The 21,101-nt window shown below is 42.8% G+C and overlaps 1 protein-coding gene across 1 annotated transcript in view; it reads right to left on the reverse strand.

Moving 5' to 3' along the window:
* Window positions 1-2,946: 2,946 nt before the first annotated feature.
* LOC102511500 (aldehyde oxidase 1) overlaps window positions 2,947-21,101 on the reverse strand; it is a 68,819-nt gene continuing 50,664 nt past the window's right edge. Inside the window, exons 27-35 of the mRNA XM_032480094.1 lie at window positions 18,343-18,438; window positions 16,325-16,453; window positions 15,427-15,501; window positions 13,937-13,989; window positions 12,644-12,758; window positions 9,160-9,225; window positions 7,310-7,498; window positions 6,670-6,837; window positions 2,947-5,759 (exon numbers count right to left, since the gene is read on the reverse strand). Of these exons, the coding sequence (XP_032335985.1) occupies window positions 5,709-5,759; window positions 6,670-6,837; window positions 7,310-7,498; window positions 9,160-9,225; window positions 12,644-12,758; window positions 13,937-13,989; window positions 15,427-15,501; window positions 16,325-16,453; window positions 18,343-18,438 (942 nt within the window). The 3' untranslated portion in view covers window positions 2,947-5,708. The remainder of the gene's footprint in view (window positions 5,760-6,669; window positions 6,838-7,309; window positions 7,499-9,159; window positions 9,226-12,643; window positions 12,759-13,936; window positions 13,990-15,426; window positions 15,502-16,324; window positions 16,454-18,342; window positions 18,439-21,101) is intronic.

Genomic DNA, 21,101 nt, shown 5'->3' on the forward strand with positions numbered 1-21,101 from the left:
CTCCAAGGGTACTTCTCTGGATACTGGCTTTCATTTCTTGCCTGGTTGCAAGTTTAGGGATGTTTTCTGGGCTCCAAACTTGTCCTAAGGTCAACCTACAGGGGGCCCCTGTCTGTATATTGTGACTGAACTTCGGGAATCAGAATAATCTCCAGTAGGGATACTGACCAAGAGGCTGAAGTCCCCATGAATTTAGGTTTCTCAGTGTGAGTCAGGTGTCTGGGAGTGGGGCTCAAAAATTCCACAAGATTAAACAAGATCTCCAGGGGATCATTTTCCTTGCTTAAATTCAGGAACCATTGTCCTATACAATTTCACTTGCAAGACAAGCCACTGACTTTAATCTCACTCAATCAAAATGTTTGTAATGAATCCTGATAGGAGGAAAAATTTCTCTAAATGCAAGAGAGACTGCAAAGTTTCCAGAGTTTACTTGCTTTGCTTTCCCAAACAAACAAAATGATACAGTTTTTTCTCAGGTAGAATAATAAATTTACTTCCAGGTTTGAATTACTCTCAATGACCCCTGCAGAGGGAATGATTATATAGATTGAGGAAGGGTCCCTGCAGCCCGTTACTTCTGAATAATAAGAATCATTTAGAATACGTTTGTTGATCTTGTTTGCCTGAGTTGGTCAAACATCATTCTTTGCAATTATAAAATTACATAACGCTGTATTGTATTTGGCTTTATTTTGGCAAGACAAATGTTTGCCTTCGTTTCAGAGGATAACCAACAAGGGATTTGCATTCTAACACAACACTGGTTTCATGAAAACAATAAAAGATGACGAAATATTGAATATTATGAACTTTTAAAATTCTCGAGTTCACACTGTTAAATAAAAGTGTTTTAATTCTCATCACTACTTGCAAAACATACTCTCTGCTCTCCACTCATATTTGTGGAGTTTTTTAGGGGGAGGGTTGTTTGTTTGTGGGGGAAGTAATTAGATTTATTTAGTTATTTTAATGGAGGCATTGGGGATTGAACCCAGGACCCTGTGCATGCTAAGCATTACTCTAACCACTGAGCTACAGCCTCTCCCCACTCACATTTGAAAAGTTAAGAAAACAAGACTTTGGCAGCAGTAGACAAAGCATTATTCCAGCACCTGCAGGAAAATAGTCACATGCCCCACTGCCACTTCCCTGCTGGTGGAGGGATTCTAGAAGACTTGCCACCACCTCAGGAGGGGGAACATGGCACAGGGGAAACACAAACCTGGGAGCAGAAAGTGAGAAGCAAGGTCCTCGTGATGCCTGTTAGCTTTGTGACCTCGGGCACATTACATAACTGCCCCGAGCCTCCACTTCTGTACACAGCCCTATGTGGGGTGCACAGCACACAGGACCATTATGCTCAGTTTCAACCTTGACTACCACTTCTTTGCCAGTGGTGCTGAAAACAATGATGCTGCGCTGCCCTTCAGGTGCAGTGCCAAGGACAGTGAACAGCAAAGAGCATGTTCCATTGGGGGATTGTGCCTTAGCTAAACCTCAAGAACTCAAAACAAAAGTGGGACCAGAAAATTACTTTGCCCATTGTGTTGAGTGATTTAAGGCAACTTAAAGGAGCAACAGATTAAAATGTAAACTAACTGTAAAATTTATCCCTGGTTTTCCAGTATGACTTCTCTTCTAGCCTGGCTGGTCAAAAGTTTTATAATTAGTTCCCAATGGTCTGGGGATTTTATACTCTTAATTTACGTGTGTTTGTGTGGGGCCATGGAGGGTGGTTTCAGGAGACAGAGGGGAAGAAGGAAGTGGGAGGAAGAAAAATGCGGAAGATGGTAATAAAGAGAAATCGATGCCTGACACTTAGATGAATACAAATGTGATTACCAAATACCTTCTGAAAACATCAATGTAATCAAGTGCCTTTCACCTCGTAATCCTAATATGTCTCATGAGTAGATTCCACCCCCTCCTCCCAGGGAACTAAAACTTCATAGAGGTTTGTCACAGTCGTTGAGTCAATCACCAATTCACACACTGGTCATCTGAACCTAATATGCTCTTTCTGCCATGTTTTCTTTCTCTATATACATTTAGAAACTGCAGTGTGAAAAACTTACTTATCTTCCATTCATGAAGAAAACAAGTTCGCCTGACTCCTTAGGATGAGATGTTGTGCCAGAATACTTGGCTGAATGCACAGAAAGCACCTGCTGCCACGTCTGCCTGAGACAGGGGCTGAGATACTCCCATGGGAGGACCACCAGCTGGACGGAGGGCAGCCCCGACGGGCGATTCTGGTCTGCTCTCTGAGTGTTTCCTCCAGCCAAATCCTGTTGGGCTATGCTCTCAACTGTCCTATTTCCCTACCTTCCTCTGCTACCCCCACTTTTCTCCTCTGTTAAGCCAATTTGGAATGTCAATCTCCGTTTAGTTCTTTCACAACGCACACTTCTCCCTGTCCTGGGGGTGACTCACTGGAATAAAATTTCTTCTTACAGCCAGCTTCAAGAGCCTTCTTTAGTCTTTCTTCAGTGAAATGGAACTGAATCACGTAGATGTAATGCATTTAGGTGCTTTTTTAGGGGTTAATTTATTTGTTTTTAAATTGTGAAACTAATGCTTATTTAAAAAAAATCAAAACTACAAAAGTGTATAAAGTAAAAGTGAAAATCCTCCTTCCCAATCTCCACTTTTCAGCATTAACTATTACCAGATTCCTCTGTACCTATACAGACTTTTCCCACGCACGTATGAAATATATGTACATATATGAATCTAGAAAGTGAAATCAAGTGATTCATACTATTTCAAAATTTGCTTTTTTCCAAGTTACTTAGGCCCTCTGTGCCTCAGTTGTCCATTCTGTGAAATAGACAAAATAATAGTATCTCTCCAGGGATTGCTGTGAGGAGTCAATCAGCTAATACATGTAAAGTACTTAGTACAGCACCCAGCACCTGATAAGTTCTCAATAAATGTTAACTATTTTTATTATTGCCATAATTTATTAAACTGTCCCCTATTAGTTTACACTGTTTTCCATTATTCACTATTACAAACAATACTGCGATGAAAACCCTTGGGCTTTATCTTTGCACATTTGAGCACGTGTTTCTGTTGCACACATTCTGGGAACTGGAATTCCTAGGTTGAAGGGTCTGCATGCTGTGAGGTCTAAGTTGTCTTCCAAAATGTGCACTAATACAATGAATCAGTATGAGTGTCTGTTTCCTGTATCCTTCCCCAACGCTGAGTATCATCCACATTTGCCATCGTTCAAATATCTGGGGCAAATTGGCATTTCTTCAGTTGTTACGAGGTTTTCCATCTTGCCATACTTGGAAAAGACTAAGACTTTGTGAGAACCAAAAGAATGTGCCCTCCTACCGTCTGTGTCACCACAGCAACCAAGACGAGTCTTTAAAATATGTCAGTTCATGTTACTTCTTTGCTCTGCATTTCACTCCGATTAAAAGTCCTCACAATGGGCTCAAGTTTCTCCACGTCTGCCCCTCCTCAAGCCTGCTCCAGGCATGCAGGCGTCCTGCTGTTCCCTGACAGTCAGGCCACCCTCCTCTCCCCTTGGGGGACCTCTCTCCAGCTTTCTCTCTAACATGCACTTCCTCCAGGTGCCTGCTTGGCTCAGACCCTCGGCATCCTCATTCCCTGACCTACTCCACTGCAACCTCCCTCACCCTCCATCAGACCTTCACTGTTCCTCAGCACTCATCACCGTCAGCCATACTCCACAGTTGACTTACTATATTCAGTATCTTCTGTCTGTCCCCCCTGACTAGAATATAATCTTCCCAAGGGCAGGGATCTCTGCTGGCTAGTTTACTGCTAGATCCGAAGTGACTAAAACAGTGCCTGCACAGAGTAGGTGCTCCATGGCTGTCTGGGGTATTATGAGAAAATCTGCTCTTTAAAGGGATTTAGTGTGACCACATGTAACCATGACCAGAATGACCTTCGCCTTTAGTCCAAGGCCACTGGAGAAGCTTTGCCAGCCCCGAGACAAGAGTCCCTGATTTGGGAGTGTGACGGGGAGAAGGAATGACACACTAGCCTCTAGTGCTTTGTCCCTCAGTGCTGACGCTTCTCTCTGCCATGAATGGAAACGGAGTTTTTCAGTGAGTATGTCTTGCTCTTCAGTCCCTGTCGATGTTTCCTATCACTGAAGTCCACTGGGATACATTTCTTATGATTCTCACAACTTTTCAACATTTTCTACCTTAACTGTGTCTCTCCATATATGCTATTTTTTTGAGATGTAATTCACGTACCATAAAATTTACTCTTTTAAAGTGTATAATCCGATGGGTTTTAGTATATTCACAGGTTATACAACCATCATCACTATCTATTCCAGATCATTTTCATCTCCCTGAAAAGACATCTGTACCTATTAGCAGTCACCATCCCTTTCCCCATAGGTCCTGGCAACCACTAATCTACTTTCTGTCTCTGTGAATTTGCCTCTTCTGGACATTTCATGTAGATGGAATCATACAATATGTGGCCTTTGTGCCTGGCTATTTTCATTTAGACAGTGTTTTCAAGGTTTACCCATGTTGTAGCATGTAAAGGTACTTCATTCTTTTGTATGGTTGAATAATATTCCCTTGTATGGATATACCACACTTTGTTTAATCACATTTTGTTATCAGTTGATAGAGTCGAGTTGTTTCCACTTTTGGCTATTATGAATAATGCTATAAACATTTGTATATGCCTTTTGTGTGAACATATGCTTTCAGTTCTCTTGGGTACATAAGCAGAGTGGACACCTCCACCCTTGAGGAACTACCAAACTCTTTTTCCAGAGCACCTGCACAATTCTCATTCTCCCTAACAATGGGTACAGTTCCAATTGATCCACATCCTTGCCCATGCTTACCCACCGACCCACCCATTAGCCATGAGTGTGAAATTATATCTCAGTGTGGTTTTGATTTGCATTTCCTTAACAACTAATGAGTTTGAGCATCTTTTCATGTGCTTATTGGCCATTTACATGTTTTTGGGGAAATGTCTATTTAACTCCTTTGCCCATTTAAAAATTGGGTTATTTCCCTTTTTATTTTCGAGTTGTAAGAGTTTTAAAATACATTCTGCACATTAGATCTTTAACAGATATAAGATTTGCCAATATTTTCTCACATTTTGTGGTTTGTCTTTTCAATTTCCTGTAGTGCTTTTTGAAGCACAAAGGATTCTAGTTTTGATGACACACAATTTACCTATTTTTCCCTTTGGTCCCACAGACTCTTTAGATAGAGTATTTGGATCCATTCTGACAAGAAAAGGAGGGTGATAGCATATGGGGACAAATGAGAAAATGACAATTTTATAGTTCATACTAATAAAATTATTTAGAAAATTGCCTTTCACTAGAGAGTATAATTTCTGTTGGTGAATACAAGCCAACCATGCATCACATACAAGTCATCATCGTCCATTCCATTCAGCTGGATGGATTAAAGGGCTAGACTAATGGGGAGTATCATTCCAGAGGAAACCAGTTAGCCTTTATACCATTTAAAATATGATTTCTAAATTGCTTAAGCATATCTATCAAACTAAATGGAACATTTAAAATCAGCATCCTCTAAAAGCAATATTCTATGCAATGATTTTTGAACTGTGAAAATTTGTCTTCCAGACCCATCATCATAAAGCAGAGGACTGCACAGATTGCTGTGTTGGGAGAGTCACCCCGTCTTCTCCCAGAGTTTGCATTTGATTCATATGGGTACACTCCAAGGAACATAGGATCCAGGTTCGTCTCTTGGAATCTGGAATAAAAGGACAAATTTGGATATTTGCAACTGGCAAAATGTTTGTGACAAGTGAAAAAGAGCAGACTATAAAATAAGATAAAACTACCCAGAGGGTGACCAGGCAGTGAGAGATCTGGCAATGAGAGCTTGAGAAACAAGGAGGAACCCAGGAGAGACCAAGGTCGGGCAGAGCGGGGCAGCTACGAGAGTCATCATCTCATGCTTGAAGAGGGACAAAGGAAAAGTGGGATCAGCCTCTGTGCTGCTCCAGAGTGAAGAGGCTGTTTGCGGGGCTCAGGAAGAGCTATATGGGGTGCCAGGAAGAGCCAGAGTGAGAGAAGGTGGAGGAGGGACTCTCTCTTCAATGTAAGAAAGAACCTGTTTGCAGTCACAAGGGTCACTGTGAATCCCGGGACTTCCTCCCATCGTTAGAAATCCTGCCACTGAAAATGTCCAGGGAGAGCTGAGATGTTTGCTCAGCCAGGTGCGAGGGAGGGGCGGGGTGCAAGAGGGATTCCTGCTACCAGGGGTTGGGAAAGGGCCCTTCTCCCCTCGTGGTTCAGATCAGGAGTTGCCCGCACTCCCAGTGGTTCAGGTAGAGTGAGGCAGACTGTTGGAGTGGCCCGTATTCTTGGTCTGGGTGTCTTATGTTCAGGGCACAGTTCCTGAACTTCTATTCCTGACCAATGTGTCCTGGGATGGGAACAAAACCAGGCAGGAATGTACAACTGATGAATGAAGAATGAACCTTTTTTTTTTTTAATGGTGTAGAACTAAGCCCTATGGCAGGCAGCCTGCTCTCCTGCTCAAATCCTTCACTGATTCCTCTCACCTTTTCTTCCATGGAAAACCACCATGGTGGGTGAATGAAACTTAACCACGATGACAGGGGGAAAAAATTCAGAGTTGTCTGAGCAGAACATACCATTTTTGTAAACTTGTCTTCACAGGCCATCCTAATCTTCTCCGGGGTCAGTGGACTCTTGAGCTTCAGAGGTCCAGGCAGGCCTCTCTCCCGTCGCGCTGCATTCACCGCGTCGCGGATCGCAAAGAACACCGAGCTGCCCAGGAATATCCCAGACTCTCCCAGACCCTGGGAGGGAAACAGCTCAACTAGATTACGACTCTCTTTCTCTGTACACATATTATGTATATGTGAATCTATAGGTACCTATGTGTATATATGACATATTAAATATCATATAACTTTTTTCTTAAAAAAACGAATTTACTATTTTAACCCGGTATTCCCATTCTTAGGATTCCAGCCTAAGGAAATGATCCCAAATGGAGAAAGCAGATACAGGCATGAGGATGATTATTGACATGAAGACGAAAAATCAGATGCAACCTGATGGTAACAGCAGTTTGTGTTACTCTCCATGATATGGAATATTTTTAAAAATTTATAATGTTACATTATTTTAAAATGGAAATGTTTAATAGGGCTTTTTTTTTTTATACGATCCTGACAAAAACCTCAAACAACCAAGAGATGAATGTAGCCCCTCCCTCCTGGCCCAGCTATCTTATAAACATGCATTTATTCAGACAGCACAGCTTACCTTAGATGAATACAGGGTATTTGAGTTTTGAGACGGAGGCAACAAAGAAATGTGCAGCTCCACGGGGACGTCACAGATGGTAGGGATTTTATATTGGTTTGGGCCACGAGTGTACAGGACACCCTGAAGAGAATAATTCAGTTCCTCTATTGTATAAAGTCCCATGCCTTGAATAAATGCACCTTCAATCTGAAGAAAAAAAAAGAATTTCCATATATGAGAAAATACACTTAACAGTAGCATTTCAACTTCATACTGTTAGTCTGAATTTTTAAAATACAGTGTAAGAGGGTTTTCAGCATGTCTTAGGGCATGTCTCCGAAAGTTTACTTAAAAGTTCACTTTCTAAAAGCATGTCTTAAGGACTTGAGTTTGAATCTCAGTCTGTTGTTTAAAATTATAGCCTCAAAGAGCCTGTAGCACAAATGCCCTGATTTTTTTCTGCCTATAAGGCCAATGAAACCCTCTGGGACTGGTTTGCCCTGCAGACCCCAGCACATCACGAAAGGCTCTCGGGGCTCTGGAACCCTGTCAGCTCACCACACACCCTCGCTCACAGGCTGGCCGGCCTCACATCTTGGGACTCAGTTTCCTCACTTGTAACGTGAAGGGTCTGAACTGTGTGTGCTCCGAGTTCCCTTTATAGCTTCAGAATGCTCCAGTTCTTAGATGTCAGCATGTGGACAAAATCACCTTTCTGCACAGACTCCTGGTTTCTGGGTTTCTCCTTCATTTCCTTCCTTCCTGTGGCCACATTTTCCCCACCTCTGTCTCCATCTCACTTCTATCAGCAGAGATGTCCTTCTCTACTGTGATCTTAGATGAATCTTCCTCAAACTCTAGACTGCCTCCTGGCCCAAGTCACCTCCAAGCACTACCTGTCCTGCAGAGCTTCCACCAGCCTGGCCCTCTGCCATGACCTACCCCCAGCCTCATGTCCTGCTCCTGTGACACAGGTGAGCGCTGTCCTCAGCCTCTCCTCACTGCCAGCCATGAACCCAACGTGTGCTGAATCCCAGGTCTTCCTTTAGGTTGATTTCCTCCACTCTTCTCCCACCCAGAATGCCTCTTCCTGCTTCAACTCTGACTACCTGGTCCACACCACTTCCTCCCTGAAGCCTGCTTTGACTTCTCCAGCCAATACATCCTTTCCCTTCTCCCATCGATGTCACCATTTGAGGCCCTCTGGTGATGTTCTCAACTGGAAGTAGGGAGTAGGGAGCTGAACTGCCCACAGGGGCTAAGGCAGGCGAGGAAAGTGAGAGAAGCTCCCAGAGAGTGTGTAACTCTAAAGAGGCAGCCAATCGACTTTTCCTCGTGGAAATGTGGCTCCAGTGTTGGCAAATTTCCTGTTTCCAGGAGACTGCTAGACAGCTGAATATTCATGTAAAACAGCAGGCGATTTTTCAGTCCGGTCAATTACTTCAAATTAAAAATAAAATGTCTGTGGGCAAAACAGGCTACCCATCGATCGCGGCTGCTGTAACGATTTGGCGTTTGTTCTCTCAGCCCAGCGCTACACCCCTTGAAGCCAGAGCCGGTCAGCACTCAGCACTGCGTGCTTCTTCCAGCCCACAGGTGTGGGCTCACCCCGTCACCCCTAGACTTAGTCCTGCTCCCCGGCTCCCCAGTCAGACCGTACGTTTCTTCAAAATCCACCCAGAACACCTTTGTTCCCTTCCCTTTTTTAGATGGTAAGAAATTTGAGTTCTGTGGCTGCCCTGAATAGAAAGATTCTGACTAAGGGGTAGCAAAATAAGATGAACAAGCCAACGGGGCGTTTTCCTAGCAGGTCCCCCAGCAGTTTTGACTTTTACACACAGGAAGTGAGGCCGATAGGTTCCACATACCTGGCCTATGTCAAGGGCAGGATTTATGCTGCAACCAACATCCATGACGATGTCTGTTCTGATGTTCTAATAACAACAAGAAAGTAAAAATGTTTAGTTTAATGAATACAGCTTGGGGAGAGAGAGCTGAGAAGTGGTTCCTGTCAGGATGGTATTGGTGAGGAACCTTTTCTTGGGTCACATTACATTTCAGGAGAGAGAAACAACAAAGATTTTATTATGTCACAAAGTTTACTATGTGTAACTTTCAAAGTTATAAAATACTCAACCAGCTTAAGCACTGATTTTTTTTTCTTAGAAATGATAGGAGAGAAAAATATTTGCTGGACTTTGATTCTGGCTGAGAGATGTAACATATTGAGTTTAATCCACTACCACACATAGAACATAGGCCACAGAAAACAGGCAATGTCTCTGGCCCTCCTGATCCTTGTTGCGAAACTCTGTGGCTACAGCACAGCCCCACATTCAGAGTCCTCTGGCGGGGCGACATTTACTGAATCTCAGAACTCAGGATACATGAGCTAAGAAGTCTGTTATCTGCTATTTTAGATTGTTTATTTTTTAAAGCAGAGGAGGGAATAAATCTAACGTTACAACGTGGTGACCAAAAGTTCCCTGACAACCTACCAGTGAGAAGGAAGACGGTGGGCCCAGCCAGGTCGCTGGTGACACCTTCGCTCTGTACCAGATCTGTACCTTCTTTCATAGGACATGTGGTTCTTGTCATGACAGGTTCTATTTACAATTATTAATGGAACAAAGGAAACCCAAGAGTTTCCTTATTTGACCTGGGACTTTCATCTAACATTTTTCTTAAGAAAATCGGATAGTGATCCAGAATGCTTTAGTCTCATAAAATTTCAGGCACGCACTTCTCTTACTTAAAGGCACAGTGAACTGTAAAGTTCTCTCCAGTACCAGTTAGCAAGGCTGGGCTTCCAGGCGACCAGGGGCCTCAACTGGAAGTGAGAGGAGGTGTCTCATGTCTGCAGTGTTAGTGAAGATTTTGCTTTCAAGCGTAGGACTTACTGCTGTTCGTCACTGTCGTTTGACAGGGCTGGAGAGACTGCTTTCTAGGCTGTGGTAGCCATCCTCCAAGATGGCCCTCAATGACCCCAACTCCTAGTATTCACATTCTCATGCAGTCACCTACGCTCTACCACCACACTCCACACAAACCAAGGCTGGTTTGTGTGACCAATAGATATGGCAGAAGTGATAGCACCTCACTCTGAGATGAGGTTATGTAAGACTGTGGCTTGTAAATAGAATTTGTATCATTATTTTTTTAGATAAGGAACTATATTCAATTTCTTGTAATAAAATATAATGGAAAAGAATCTGAAAAGAAAAAATATATATGTATGTATATGCGTAACTGAATCACTTCACTGCACACCTGAAATTAAGATTGTAAATAACTATACTTCAATGGACAATAAAATAAAAAAATAATTAATTAATTTTAAAAAGAAAAAAAAGAGAAACAAACAAATAAAAAGATGGTCGCTTCTGTCTCGAGTGCACTCTCACTGGCTCATTCTCTCTTTTTTCCTTTTGGACCAGTCCCTCTTAGAGGAGCCAGCTCCATGTCCTGAGGACACTGAAGCATCCTACAGAGAAGCTCATGTGATAAGGAATGGAGACCTCTGGCCAACAGCCAGTGAGAAACATAAGCCTCCTGCCAACAACCAGGAGCTCAGAATCTTAGAATGGAGCTTCGAGTCGGATTCTCCAGCCGCCATGGAGCCTTGAGATGACTTGAGATGACCGTAGCCCCCCGATGGCTTGGAGGCAGCCTCATGAGGGATGAAGAGCCAGAATCACTCCAACAAATCATTCCCAGATTCCTGACACTCAGAAATGGTGTCAGCTAGTAAATGTTATTTTTCAGCTGCCAGGTTTGGGGGTAATTGGTTACACACGATGGGTAACTAATACACAGATGTAGATTCAAAGGGAGGGAAGTTTTGCAGGAATAAGAGCAATTCTATCAACAACAAGAGGATTTTTGAAAAACAGGCCTCAGGGAGGTCCCCTGGTGGGATGTCACATGATGGCTTTTGTCTCAGGGTGATACCTAACCTGGGCTACAGATCCAGCTTTCACGAGGACATTTGTAAAAATGCTATTTCACACATTTCTTAAGATTGTTGAAATAAATCACAAGAACACACCACCTTAACATTCCACATTAAGGCTCATTATTACCTTGTTCTTGGCTTTTAACAAGGCCAAGGCGCATATATTATATCAGAAAATCCAAATGATTAAGTTTTCATCAACCTTTTTGTTTGAGGGCAGAGGGATGTAGAAATCAGTTAGGATGAGACAACTTTCTGCTGAGCTCCCTAAGGCAGGACAGCTACCACAGCAAGAAAACCATGCTTAGCGCCATCACTGTTTTGTCCCACTTCAAAGCTCCCCCAAAGTGATCCGGTTTGAGTCATAACCCAGACAAGCCAGACGCTTGAATGGACAGGTTCCTTAAAAGTGTATGTAATTTCAAAGATTAGGCTGACTCCAGTTTAAAAACATACATGCTGGAGACAGATTAAGTGAAAACTTACATCCAATCACAGTCTTGGAACTTTCAAGAACTAGCGCTCGCCTCTGGGTAGGTTTTGGGCAGACTATCACATGACAGTTGTGGGGGTATCACAGTCTCATTTAATCTATCAATGATCATTTATTTTTATTGACAGTGGCAAGTGGCTTAATTTACTCCCAAAGGCCCAGCTACAAAGGGGAGAAACTAGAGTTCTTGAAGCAGGGTGTGTGTGTGTGTGTGTGTGTGAGAGCCTGTGTGCGCATGTCAATCTATGTGGGTATCTTCTCACAGCGTTCCTTAAAAACACGCTCTTAAACTATCTGTAAAGCAGGACCTAGCTGGATAAAAGATACCAAAAGCTGGCTACTACCCTCCCTGGGCTGGCCTTTGGTGCCTGTGGGCATATGGTAGATACTGATGATGAAATCCTTCAAAAATGTCACGTGATGGCATTTCACACAGGAGGCCAGGACTGCTGGCACATCTACATGGAAGCCCCCTATAGGTTGTGCTTCTTTGTTAAAAGAAAACTCTTTTTCCTGTTTCCATTTTATTTATTTTTTGTAGATGGGAGAGGAAGGTAATCAGACTTATTTATTTACTTTTTTTTTTTTTTTTTAAGAGGAGGTCCTGGGGATTGAACCCAGGATCTCAGGCATGCTAGGCATGCGCTCTACCACTTTGAGCTACACTCTCCTCCCAATTCTACTTTAAAGGGCAGGGGATATAAAGAAGAGAGGCTGCCAGCTGTTTTTCATGGAAGCAACCACAGCCCAAAGCAACTGCAGAGCTTCTGTTTTCTTCAGGTAATGGAGAGAAATTATCCTCAGGCCAAATACATGGTGCCTCTCTGGTGCTCAGACAGATGGACTAAGCGGAAAACAGCCATGTCTAGAGTTCAACTTGAAGACCTTCCCAACGGGTACTGACCTTATGCGCCCCTGTCAGGCAGTCTATTTCAACCTCGGAACAGGCAGCTCCGTAAACAAAGTATTCGAAAGGATGGCCTTCGCCTGTCTCCCAGTTTATGTCCGACTCATAACCCCTGGAGGAAACAGAGTTGTTGAGGAATTCATGTTAAGTGATCAAGTCCCCTAACTGCAGACCACCGTGATTAAACAGGCTTATTAGGAGCTGAACTTAATTTGTAGGCACAGCAAACCAGACGAGTAACGTACAGCTCATAATGCATGCAATAAACCTCTTGAATAAATATTCACCTCTTTCTTATTAAATTGATTTGTCTGATAAAAATATCCAACCACTCCCTACCAGTGACTCCTGAAGCTTGGAAGTTAATTGCTGACTCTACGGTTATTTATCCTATTGCTTTTGGCTAATTTTGGGTCATGTAACCCTATTGCCATCAGGGAATTCCACCTGGATTTTACACCAAACACTGCAGCAAAGCTGCACACTTGCTGGTTCATCTGTCTTTCTGGCTCCAGGATTTAGCCTTCTGTGCTAGGGATCAGCCCCTTCAGTTCTCGTTCTTTGTCACTACTCTGGTCTCTCCATCAGGCTCCACGGCCTGCTCTGTTCCCAACTCTCCTTAAAGGGACACCAAAAACTGTCATGGTAGCAGAGGAGCATAGGCCAGCGGCTTGCCAGCACTTTCTACCCCTCTCTCCTCTGCTCCCTCCAGCCTGGAGGTGGGACTCCCATGACAACTGGCGAAGAGAAAAAAATCAGGTATGACTCTCTACACCACTCTGCTCTCTGATGGCTTTCATTCTCCATTAAAATAATTTGACAAATTTTTTCCCAAAGTGTCTGAGTTCTACTTGTTCCACATCTTGACAATGGATAGTTATTGTCCAGTTTCTTACCTTTTGCTAATCTAGAAGGTGTGAAGTGACATTTACCTTATTATGGGTTTAATTTGCATCCCCCTACCTTTGCTTCTTGACTTAAGGGACACACTGAGTTTTCAACAGAAGGTCAACCACTGCTGTGGATTCCAAGCAGTAACCCCAGAGTTACTCTAGGGCTACCCAGTATGATTTTAATCATCAGTTCACCTGTATTTTACTTGTGTGTCTATTTTTCCCAACAAAAGCCTTTCGGGGGACATTTGGATTAAGTAGTAGCTAAAAGTTCTTTATAATAGTGGGTTAACAGAAGGTACAAAATCATTTTTTTTTTTGCCAGAATTGCAACTAGAAATGAAATGTTCCCTCAAGACACTATTTTCCATAGCATGCGGTTGAAAGGACTATTTACCTGAAGTATCCAGTAGCTGAAAGACTAATGCTTTCATTGAAAGCAGCTTGTGCCTGTGAAAGAAGAGGAAACGCGATGCAATAAAAATGTTTAAAGTAAGAATCATCTGAGACTTCCATTCTAATTTTACTATGTGCTAAATAAAGCTGTCAGCAGCAATAACTAGGAAGGACCAAGATTAATTTATTCCTTTCAGCATTTTCCATCTCTGTAGGCATCTGTGGTTTACTGCTTGTAGGAACAGCATTCGTTCAATGAACATCATCATAATAAATGACTGCCATGGTATGTTACACTTATAGACTGGCTATTGTCAGCAACACATGTTTTGCTCATGAAGAATTTTATTTGGTCATCTGGAAAGACTTAGCCTATTAACATGGAACAGGAAACAATGGCTGCTCAGATGTTTAACTTTAATATCATGTCTCCATAACACTCTTAGGAAAGGGGTATAATCTTGCTAAATTGTACCATTTACACCAAAAGTTCTCCTGACTCTGCACTGTACACAGTTGGGTAATACACACAAAAAAATGCAGTTTAGGTCCAAGTCTCCAAGTCTGAGAAAGAAAAAGGTGAGAAGTGCACCTATTACAGAAGAAAGTGGGCTGAGTGCAGCATTTCATGATGGTGGAGGCCTGCCTTTCTTGCACCGTCTCTCTCTCCATCTTTCTCCAACCAGAATCTCTCAGTCTTCCTGGGCCAACGCAGCACTGGGCAGAGGGCAGAAATATGCCCAGAGAGGACTGAGAGCTCCCGTAACTCTGAATTACAGAATGAGTCCTAACTCTGTGGAGTAGCAGGACCATTTCTTAACAAGACCTCCTAAATGTTATTTCCTCCAGACCAATGCTTTCAATGTGACATTTTAGAACTGTCAGCATGACACATACACCCAGCCCTCAGTGATATCCATTCCACAGCATCCAGTACTTTGGAGCCCATTATTCTGAAAAGTTTTCTAGCTGACTTTAGAATGGAGCTAGAGTGAAAGCAGACGAAAGGAAGCAGTTGACTATTTCCGTTCCATTTAGTGCCTACTATTGACCGTTGAATATATATCCAAATGGCTTAGTTTCCTATTTCTAAATGAGTGCTTATATGATTTTTACTTTTATAGGAGGATTCTAGCATTATCTTCCAATATTAGGAACAGCTGAACCCAAAAAAAGGAGAACAAAGAGGTTTACAGCTGTTACCTAGAAAATATTGGATCTTATAGGAAGAAACAGTAATTAATTCTTGCTTAAAACAAGAGTTCTGGACAGAAGAGCTGTCACTTTCTCTAACAGAGAATGATCGCAGATGTAAGAGCCCCTCCACCAGGCTGTGCTAAGACCTCCACGTGCCGAGCGCCAACGGCCTCTGCTAATCACCAGCACCTATTCATGTGCCCTATCTCCTGATATTTAATTCACACATCTCCCTCATTCTCCCCTCTCCTTTCTTTTTTCTAACATAAAACACAAAGTAACAGTGATACTCACCCAGTCCTTCCAAGTGCCTCGAGGATTCTTGCTGATGACGGGTTCAAGGCGCTTTAGGAGAGTTTGACAAGCATCCTAGGGATTATTTTTTAGTTAAAATTATGATCATAATTTCATGCAAACACCAATTTCAAAACCATATGATATGTACCATTACATAGGTTTATTTGAGAGGTCCACAGAACATGGAAAAGGGAGAGACCAACATACGAGAGGTGATGTGAAAGGTTTCATGGGCGTAGGGGTAAAGCATGAGCTGGTCTTAAAGACAGACCACTAGGACGGGGGCCTTGTAAGCCCCACTAAGACGTCAGGACTTAATGGAAAAACTGTTGGCAAACCACCGGCCACCATTTTTAAGCACAGTATGGTCAGATTTATTTTTTTATTTTTAATTTATTTTTGAATGGAGGTACTGGGGATTGAACCTAGGACCTCGTGCATGCTAAGCGTGCGCTCTAACACGGGGCTATATCCTCCCTTCTAGGTCAGATGTATTTTGTGGGAAAACTTGTTCTCTGGCTGCAGGAAGCCAGAGTAAACAAGGCAATGAAACGGGTGGACAGACAGAGCCTTGCAACAGTCCTGGCAAGAGGTGGGAGTCCAAACAAAAGCAGCCGTGTTACTGCACCAGGGAATTGGAAAGAGGCATTTCTGAGTAGGATGGATAGGACTTGGGTACGAGTGAGATGTCAGGAGTGAGGGAGAAAGGAGGTGGCATCTCCCACTCAGGAGAGCAGCTGGGTGCTGTGCACTGACAGAGCCCTGGGCTGGGAGAAGGTGTGGCTCCCCCCAAGAGTGTGTGGGAAAGAGACAAGGACTGGATTGATTCTCAACACCTTCTGAGCTCCAGCCTTGATGGGGTTAATGATTTGGGTGCTGTCGGAGTGTTTTTTACCTTTACTGCCAGCCCATTGAGATCAGCCACCACGGACCCTCCAGTGATACATGAATTAGGGATGGTTTCTGTGCTTGTTCCGCGCAGGTGGATATTGGACAATGGCATCTTTAATTCACGACTGGCCACCTGGATTTTAGGAGAGATCTTCTTTTACTTTCCTTTGGTTCATCAGAGACCCACGCACATACCCACGTAGTAGAATGTGTGTGAAGCCCTCCTAAGCACGACAGGGACAAACAGCAGAACCACAAATTCTCCAGCCACGGAAAGTTCCTCTTGTCTAAAAACCCTGTTGCTAGTCTGGACCCCTCGTCCTGAGCATACTTTCTTTTTCTTTGACTTTCTTATGTGCAATAGCACCAGGAAGAGGAGGCGGGGCCCCGAGCAAAGGCAGGAAGAAATGCTTCCCGTCTTCATCATCATGAAATCAACACCTTTGAGGCCTCTCCTACGCTGCACTGCAAAATGTTAGCAAAGCTGACTTCATCAGATAGAAGAAGCCTTATCCACATTTCTGGAGATGCTCCAGGAAAAGAGCGCTTCTGAGAAAGGACGATGGCCTTGTTAAAGCAGCAGCACCAATGCGAGAGCCCGGAAGTAGAAGGTGCCAGTGCCACTGGCTAACATAAGGACTTAGCTGGCTGCTGTGTTCTTCCTTTGTGTTTAACGACGGGGCAAAATCATACTACTAGTTTCAACTGGTCCCCGACGGTCCCCGACGCTCCTCTTTCCTGCTGGTATAAAGGCTAGATAGTTTGCCCACCACTGCGACAAGGGCATAGGCATACAGAGCCCTCCCCCATCACTGGCTTTCAGAAGACTGTCTACCCAAATGCAAAGGCTTACAACAGAAACGTTTCTGGTGGTCCTATAAGGAAAACACCGAAGTCTCTCCCCGGAAAGGGGGAAAGGTATGACCAGACAATTCTCAAGTGAGTGATAATATGAAAGAAAATATATATTCAGCGTCTCTGTAATCAGAAAAGTGCAAATTAAAGCAATCATGAGATACCTTCACTATCAAATTATCTAAGATTTTTTTAAACAACCCATAACATACAGTGTTGGTTAGTGGTATAATGTGATGGATATTTTCTGGATAACATTTCGGTGATATGTGTCAAGTGATTTAAGATATATTCAGTGACCCGGTAATTCCATTTCTGGGAATTTATTTTAAAAAGTAATCATTGGTTTGATCACAGGTTTATGGACAAAAATGTTCACTGAAGGGTTCAACAATTGGAGATAGTTAAGTAAGTTATACAGACATCTACACGCAGCGTTAAAAATCACATTTGCCAAGAATTCTTAATGACGAGAGGGAATGCTCACTTTGTATCAAAATAGGTGGAAAAAACAGGACATAAAATTATATAAACAGAATGCTAGCGATTTTTGAAAAAGAAAAAAAGTTAAAATAGAAAGATCCCAAAACAGTGATCATTGCTAAGTGGTGGAATGGTGCAGGTTTTTTTTTAAGTTTGCCTTTCAAATGCTTTCTAATCTGTATATATGTATTATATGTATTACAATGATGAGCAAAACAGAAACAGTAGCTAAAAATTATTCTAAAATAATTGAGCCAAAGGAAAACTGTAGTCTGGTGAGAAATACCGAATGTGTTTTATATTATCAATTGTTCAGAATCCTTTCTATAAAAATGGCAAGATATAATGCAATACATCAGAATTCATACATCTTTTTATTGCCCAGCAAATGTTCAAAAAAGACAATTCACTTGTTAACATATCTAGGGGAACACAGCAAATGACCATACAACCTTCTTTAGCAATAAGATGACCAGAGGCTACATCCTTAAAGAATAAGGAGGGTCAATTACAAAACTTGCTTGCTTACTCAGTTTCTGCGAGTAGCTTAGCAATTGAAGCAGTTAAAGCTGAAGTCTCCTACCCTTTTTTATTTTGGAACAGAAAATAGACATTCCTAGTCTCCCTCCCGTATACATACCTTCAAGCATACATCCAACCTAATCCAATTATCTACATTCTTACCTGAATCATTTTAGTGTGGACCCCCTGCCCCATTTCAATTCCGCAATGAGTCACCAGCACAGACCCGTCTAGATAAATGTGGACCAGGGCAGCAGCCTAAGCAAAAGAGATGAAAACAGTTGCAATGACCTTTTTTTGTTTTTTTTTTTGTTTTTTTTTTACTTTTTTAAAATTGAAGTATAGTCAGTTTACAATATTGTGTCAGTTTCTGGTGTACAGCATAATGTTTCAGTCATACATATACATACATATATTCATTTTCATATTCTTTTTCATTATAGGTTACTATAAGGTATTGAATATAGTTCCCTGTGCTACACAGTACAAACTTGTTTATCTATTGTATAAATATTAGTTAGTATCTGCAAATCTTGAACTCCCTATATATCCCTTCCCATCCCCTTTTCCTCCTGGTAACCATATGTTTGTTTTCTGTGTCTGAGTCCGTTTCTGTTTTATAAATAAGTTCATTTGTGTCATTTTTTTAGATTCCATATATAAGCAATATCATATGGTATTTTACTTTCTCTTTCTGGCTTACTTCACTTAGAATGATGATTTCCAGATCCATCCATGTTCTTGCAAATGGCATTATTTTATTCTTTTTTATGGCTGAGTAGTATTCCATTGTATAAATATACGCAACTTCTTTATCCAGTGCAATGACCTTTTTGACTGATATTATCATATGTTTTGTCAATTAGAAAACACTTTCTGTGGAAACAATCCCCTCTTTTTCATCTCCTGCCAAAATGCACACAGGCACTTTCCCCATCGCCCTGAGAGCACTGAGCAGAGCCAGGGCGAGGCTGGGGCAGGTACTGCCTCAATATTACCCCGCAAGAGGTCAGATTGCCACTGGATGGCTGCAAGTCTGGGGCAGGGGCTCAGCTACTACTTAAGCTACCGTTTCCTGAGCAGGACAGCTGAGTGCACCGGTGCCTTCAAGGATCCCCCTGACCCAGAATGGATCTACAATCTAGGTTTAGGGGAGGAGGTTTTAGACAGGGTATCAGGTTTAAATGTACAGTTAAGTTTAGATAGTTTGGGGGAAAGGGAAAAGACTTGTTTATGTGAACACATATCCCCATAGTTGTAGGTGTGTTATAGAAAAGCAAAAATAAAAATCCAAATAAGAGAGGGCAGTTAGACATTACTTTTTTGCTGCAGAATGAGCTAAGCCCACCCTTAATCATCTTGGCCCAGAATTACAGGGCTTTAAAGTTGGAAGAGAACTTGGAAGTAAACTTTTCTAGCTGTACAGCTCCCCACAGGGATCCAGGAGGGGACCGAATGGCTAACACAGAATTAAAGGCTGCTGTAATCAGAAACACCCAGACCCCAAGCTATTGTGTTTTACTATCAATAGGAATGTGTCTTCTTGCCAAGTCTATTTGTGCTACACTTGGGGGTATGGAGATGGCCCGGGAGACGGAGATGGCCTGAGAGACTGAGATGTCCCAGGCGATTGCAGAAAACATGAATGGCTTCTTCACTCTCAGTCTCCAGAGTAAGAGCAATGTTAACAGCAAACGATCCTAGAGAAAACGCTTCTCATGGTTCCACTGTGGTTGAGGGGCCCCGCAAGGCACACCTTGCAGCTGCTCAACTGGGAAGTGCTAACCTCTTCGATGTGGTCTGAGCCAGCCAGGGGCCACTGAAAGCTGTCAGTTAGGTTTCTTATTATCTAAGCTTCTATACAGAGTGGCATAATAGTCTAAGATTTGTAAAGGCAGGTCTTCAGGAAATTCTGGTAACAAGCTAGTTTCCATTTAATGAAGCTAAAATTTTAGTAAGTCTTGCATTACTCACTCAGATGACTTATAAACAACTTTGATTAGGAGTGAAAGTGGATGGACTTGTGTGTCAATCACCAGATACGACCAAGGAAAGGACTGCATTCCTAGATCGATTCTTTGTCCACCAGAAGGACCTTCAGAGCCTCCTGTGGGCCACAGGCCACTCTTGGAAAACTGTCTCTTTATTGGCACCCAAAGGTTCACACAGCTCCAGCAAATGACAAATAAAAGGCTCTATCATTCCGAGTAAGGTACTTTGACCATGAAAACGAGCTCTATTCACCTGGTCAGCAGGTGTAAACTAGGGATGTATTGAGAAAATGGGACATGGGGGCTCTTTCTCTGAGGTCAAAAGCACATACATTTGCAGCCCAAGGGAGAATCTTAGAAACTTAAGAAAGAGGGCGTGGCCACAATAATCATACCCAAAGGCCTCGAGGAGATGCAACAATGTGTTTCACTGCCTGTTGACACATCAGTCCTGCAAACACTGTTTTGTGCTCCTGGCCATTTACTCTCAAAACAACACAGGGTCCTCTACAGAGCACCTGGAGCTGGCCACCCTGGGGCTGTGCAGCAGACAGCAGGTGACTCCAGCTGCAATGGCTGCAGCTGGGCGCCATTCTATGGCACTTCTTTGTACTCGGTGGGAATGTAAGCCTCCTGAGAGGAAAGCGCATGTCCTAAGGCTTCCCTTGCAAAGCAATATGGTACCTCACACGTAGTAAGTACTCAATACAAGTTTGAGCAATGAAATGGCAACAGCATTGCCATTCCATCTGTTTCTTAAGCTTGCAGACTCTGTATTTGGCCTCCTTGGCTCTGCAAGCAATTGAGAAGGTCGCTTGTGGGTGGAATTTGTCACCGGGACATGTGGTTGAGCTACAATTACAGTGGGTTGTGTATTTCCTCCATCGCGTGACCTCGCTGGCAGCAGCGTTCTGCCTGTGCGTCCAGGGC

This window comes from Camelus ferus, chromosome 5 (assembly GCF_009834535.1).
Source record: "Camelus ferus isolate YT-003-E chromosome 5, BCGSAC_Cfer_1.0, whole genome shotgun sequence".
In the NCBI taxonomy this organism is placed as follows: domain Eukaryota; kingdom Metazoa; phylum Chordata; class Mammalia; order Artiodactyla; family Camelidae; genus Camelus; species Camelus ferus.